At 40.1% G+C, this 5,619-nt stretch overlaps 1 protein-coding gene across 1 annotated transcript; it reads right to left on the bottom strand.

The window, feature by feature from the left end:
• Positions 1–3,242: 3,242 nt before the first annotated feature.
• Positions 3,243–5,339, bottom strand: LOC118348656. The gene has a single exon (XM_035690729.1). It carries the CDS (start codon positions 5,337–5,339, stop codon positions 3,243–3,245), a length of 2,097 nt encoding a protein of 698 aa, XP_035546622.1.
• Positions 5,340–5,619: the final 280 nt, after the last annotated feature.

Below are 5,619 nucleotides of genomic sequence, written 5' to 3'. Positions count from 1 at the left end.
CCTATACATAGGACTTAATCCTAACACACCCAAATCAGGATTCCCATTATTCAGGCAAAAAGTCTTGAGCACATTGAGATATTTCTGCAAACTTAACAAACGGTTAAACGTACCAATAACAATATGCAAGAAATAATCTCATAAGCATAAACACTTGTAGCACAGTTCTCAGAAAAGACTTTTCATTAAGAATTAAAACATACATTGTTTTTCAATTTAGACAAACAATAGTAGCATGAGCAGCATGTGATACAAATAAAAATAGCTGCTCCCCCACAAAACACATAAACACTTGTAGCACAAGAAAAGACTTTTCATTAAGAATTAAAACATACATTGTTTTTCAATTTAGACAAACAATAGTAGCATGAGCAGCATGTGATACAAATAAAAATAGCTGCTCCTCCACAAAACAAAACAAAGCTGCCCCAACAGCTTTCTTGCTACTCCCCCTAAATCTCTATACTACTCCCCCTTAATCTATACTCCCCCTTTTTGTCACAAACTCCAAGGGTGTCAACTGTCCCCACCAGATTGACTGCCATCTTCTTCATCAAGCCGCTCCTCAATATCGTCGAAGCGTTTAGTCACAAGCTGCTGAAAGCTGTCAACTTTGGCATCAAGATGATCAAATCGGGCTTCAAACCGAGCTTCAAGCCGGGCAAGGTACTCAAGAACCTGCTGAAGGCTGGGATCGACTGATCCCGCTGCCGGGCCCTGAGGCTGTGAACTAGATGGCTGAGAAGTGGAAGGCTGAGATGTGGATGGCTGAGAGGAAGATGCAGGAGGATGCTCAACATCCAGTGGGTGAGGGGTAATGTGAGCACGACTCAACTGCATGGTCCTACGCCCAATGGGAGCCTTAAGAGGAACTCTAGGCTCATTAGGACGAAGCATAACAGTCTGAGAGAGGGCTAACCTAGTAATGAGGCAGGCGAGAGGCAAGCCAGTCCGTAATTTCGGGGAATTAAACGCCTCAAGCATGACCCGACACAGATGACTCCCCAGATCAATGGAGACATCATTTATCAATGCATACAAAAGAGTGGCGCGGTCAGGACCGACATCACTCTGATGACCAGTAGGATAAAGGTTTGTAAGGACTATCCTACTGAGAATGAGAAACTCGGGTGAAAAACGAGAGGTGAGAATGGGTGTCTTACCATCCCAACTCGAAAAATGGACCGATTAAACATTGAACAATGACAGTCGGACTTGGAGGAGAAGTCCGTGTATATGGATAAGTGGGGTTTGCCACTCGCGGGGCATGTAGCAAGTCCGCAACCATGCCCGGAGTCACCCGGAAAACAATGTTCCGGAGACTGACTTCAAAAGAGCCATCATCAGCGATGGCATCAATATTGGAGTAGAACTCCTTAACCAACTCCACAGAAGGAGTGGGATGACCAGTGGTCAAGGCGAGCCACTGGCGAGACTCAAAAATGCGAGGAATTACAGTCTCAGAAAGCTCACCAAGGAGAACTTCCCGCTCAACAATAAGAGAACGGGTGGAAAAATTTTGAGTGTAGAGTTCTCTTGCACGAGGATTGCGAAAATGTGCTTGAGCGGGGGCTGGAGGATTTTGGCGTGAACGAACCCTTCGAGACATGATAGAAGCTGGACAAAATCAATGACCGTTAGACAAGGCTAAAGGTAATGTGAAATGCCCAATGCTTGATGAATGCACATGCCTAATTGTGAACCAAGCCAAACTTATGCAATGTTGCTAAAACAATGTCAAAATGCATAATGCACAATGCACATGCCCACTAACACAATATAACAACCATTTTGCATTTTTGAGCACTTCAAACTCAATTAAGCCAAGATTGGGTTTTAAACCCAATGGAGGTCCCAAGTCTCAATGCCAAACACTATCCCAACACTAGAATAGACAAACATGACCATGGGGATAATGTAGTATCAATGCAACATGAAAATAAGAAATTAAACTTCATTTATGCATTTCACCGAGCACTTGGAGTGCATCCAAGTACAAACCAAATGAAAAACCCCTTGGGGGTTCTAAGAACCTCCTAAATACAAAGAGAATAGGAATGGACAACCAAGAGGTCCATTCAAACACCAAGCAAACCAACAAAAAAAACTCCATTTCGGAATCCCCAAATCCAAAGCCCTAAATTCCGAAATGCATGTATATGGAAAATGCATGAAGAAATTCAAGATAAAAACCGAAAATGATTGAAGAGAATCAAAGATTAGAGACTTACCGTGATTAGAATGGGATTTCTTGAGAGAAATCAAATGAAAACACACGGAGAGAAGAGAGAAGTGTCGCGCAAGAAGGGGAAGAGGAAACGGCGCAGAGAGAAATTAACGGGCTGGAGAAAAAGAAAGCACGCGGGGCATTTTAAAACGCTTTCGCTCGAGCGGCAGTTAAGTTCGCTCGAGCGGAAGCCCAAAATTCTCAAAACTCAAATTTCATCCAGTGATTCAAGCATTAATGAAGTCAATTTTGAAGCTTGAAAAACACATCAAATGTAAAAGAGCATCATATTATCACAATTTACGCAAGTAGTAAAAACAGAGTATCACATGTAAGATGAACATGCGTGTTTTGTGAGTCCCAACTCAATCAAGAAGTTTCAACCAAAATTGTGAGTGGGGTTAGGCTAAAACAAGAAACCATAAGTGCATGGGGAGCCTTTCCACGATACAGAAAGTAAAACCTAATGCTGCTAGGACCTAAATAGTTCTGTTTGAATTCATGCATTAGGATTGGTCTATTGAGTAATATGACCCCTTTTCCTTTTTCTTCTTCTTCTTCCTTCCTTTTTTTCTTTTTTTTTTATTTTTTTATTTTTTTATTTTTAGAGAATTTTCATAGGAAGAATTTTGATATATAATCATGAGGTCATCTAGCCCGTGGTCAATTCTGTATACACGTAGAGCTCCCTTACATCTTTGATTGCCTCCCCAAGAACTCACTGGTGGCAAAACAACAATTGTTTGAGCTGGAAGTGTAGTGTGTGAAGCAGGTCACAACTTACAAATAGTACATATGTTTTAAACCTTTGTAACTTATAACGGTACATGATACAATTTTCAAAAGATATAAGTACCTAATATTTTCAGAATTGACATCACGAACACTCTTTATCCCACGCAAGTGCAAAACATTATTCATGATTTTTTAGGAACACACACAACATGCTTTTAACAAACAGAACAAAAATGAAAAACAACTATACAACAAAAAAGAATGCATGAATGCATGACCATCAGTCTATACCATGTCTGGTCTGCTCCTCCCCCTTTCTCATCCACACTTGTCTCACTTTTGGATGATTCACCTTATCAACCTTCTGTCTAGTAGTCAATTGGTCTAACTTCACATTGATAATCTCATTTTGTTTGGTCAAGACCATGACTTGGCTCCACAAGTTTTGATGCCCTTTTCTTGAGTAGGGCTTTTCAATTCTCTTAGGATGGTCTCTAAGCTCAAAACAGTTTGGTCGAATGTGACCAATCTTACCACAATTGTGACAAACGTGGTTTGCTTTGTGAACTTCATGTCTCATGGAGGGTGAAACATACCTGGAAGCATTCAAGAACTTCTTACTCTTTTTAGAAGGATAGACAATCCTACTTTTAGAGAAAGTAGGGGCATGATAATTTTTTAACTTGAAGCAATCTGGTCTAACATGACCAACCTTCCCACAATGATGACATATAGGGCTTGTGTTACGAGCTCCTTGTCTCTTGGGAGGTGGGACAGGCTTTTGCACATGTAAGGGTTTCTTACCCTTTTTCAAAAGTTGAGGTTTGCCATTCTCATTAGAAGCAGGAACAAACATTATTTTTCCTACCCTTTTGCATGGGATTTTTGAAGTTGAAGCCACATCAGATTTCCCTTCAATATATCCTATACCTCTCTTGTCACCAAAGGACTTTCCTGAGTTTAGGATTTTGTCAAGCTTTTGTTTCCCAGTAGACAAATTTTTCAACTTATCGTTTAACAAAATCAACTCACTTCCCTGCATTTTCACTTTATCCTCGAGTGACACATTCCTCTTTTGCAACTGATCGGTTAGACAATTTGCTTCATTCAATTTACCTTGGAGATCCTCATTTTCTCTTTTGCAAATATCTATATTCTCAATATGTGCTTTATTGAGTTTCCTCAATTTTACACATTCTTTGTACAACTTCTCATAGATTTCCTCCAACTCATCATCATCCCCGGATTCACTTCCGGATACACTCTCATTTTCAGACGTTGATTCACTTCTGTGACTTTGGCCACCAACAGAAGAAGTGAATGCCATGTAGTTGCGATTTTTCTTTGGAGAGGGACTCTTAGAAGAGTCACTTGTCTCAGAATCATTATCATTCAAAGACGCACCCTTTGCTTTCTCTATGGCCTTTTTGTAATTTGCACACTCAAGGCGAATGTGCCCAAAACCATGACATTCATGACACTGAATATCAGATTGTACCCTGTCTTTGGTGGCTCTAGTATATTTCTTAGAGCTCATTTCCTTCTTTCCTGAACTGGAATTTCCATTAACTCTCTCAAACCTTTTCTTCTTATCTCCCCAATTCTTTCTATTTCTAGATACAAACATCTTCCTGAATTTTTTAGCATAAAAGGCTACTTCTTTGTCACTCATAGCCAACTCATCGGACGACTCATCAGATGACTCATTGATAGTGTTGAGGGTTATGGACTTATTTTTCTTATCCACAGGAAGAGTATGCTCATAGGTTTGTAGAGAGCCCACCAGCTCTTCAATTCTCATATTGTCCAAATCTTTGCTCTCTTCAATGGCAGTGACTTTGGGACGGAATCTCTCAGGAAGAGATCTGAGAATTTTTCTCACAATTCTATTCTCAGGGATTTTGTCGCCTAAATTAAAACTAGAATTGACAACATGATTGAGTTTGGCATAGAAGGCATCAAAAGTTTCATCATCTTTCATTCTAAGTTCTTCAAAACTTGTGGTTAGCATTTGAAGCTTAGAATTCTTAACAGCCTTGGTACCTTCATGGGTAACCTCAAGAATGTCCCAAGCTTGTTTACAATTTTCACACATGGAAATTCGCTTGAACTCCTCCTGGGACACAGCCATGAAAATCGCATTCAGGCCTTTGTTATTCCAACCACACTCGCTTATTTCATCCCTAGAATAATTATCCACACTTTTGGGAGTTTGAACTCCCTCAATGATAACAACTGGTTCTCTCCATCCTTTTGTTATGGACACCCACACTCGTTCATCCACAGACTTTAGAAACGCTTTCATTCGGACTTTCCAATAAGCATAGTTGTTTCCATCAAAATATGGTGGTGATGTGAGAGATTGAGACTTATCCATTTAAACCACTATAACAGGAACACACTCAGGAACTGAATCCTAGCGGAGTGAACCCGCTCTGATACCAATTGAAAAAGCAGTGGTTTATCCCATACAACACCTAGAGGGGGGGTGAATAGGTGCAATTCAAATTATGTGGACTAATAAAATTTAATGGTAAGAAGCTAATAAAAGAAGACACAAATCATGCAAATAATCAACACAAGGATTTGGTCACGAAGTGGAAACTCATTTGAAGAACGTCTTCAAATTCTAAAACCACTCCGGGTGTAAGCCACCA

Source organism: Juglans regia, chromosome 6 (genome assembly GCF_001411555.2).
Source record: "Juglans regia cultivar Chandler chromosome 6, Walnut 2.0, whole genome shotgun sequence".
Taxonomy (NCBI): Eukaryota; Viridiplantae; Streptophyta; class Magnoliopsida; order Fagales; family Juglandaceae; genus Juglans; species Juglans regia.
This window is presented reverse-complemented; position numbering and strand designations above follow the sequence as displayed.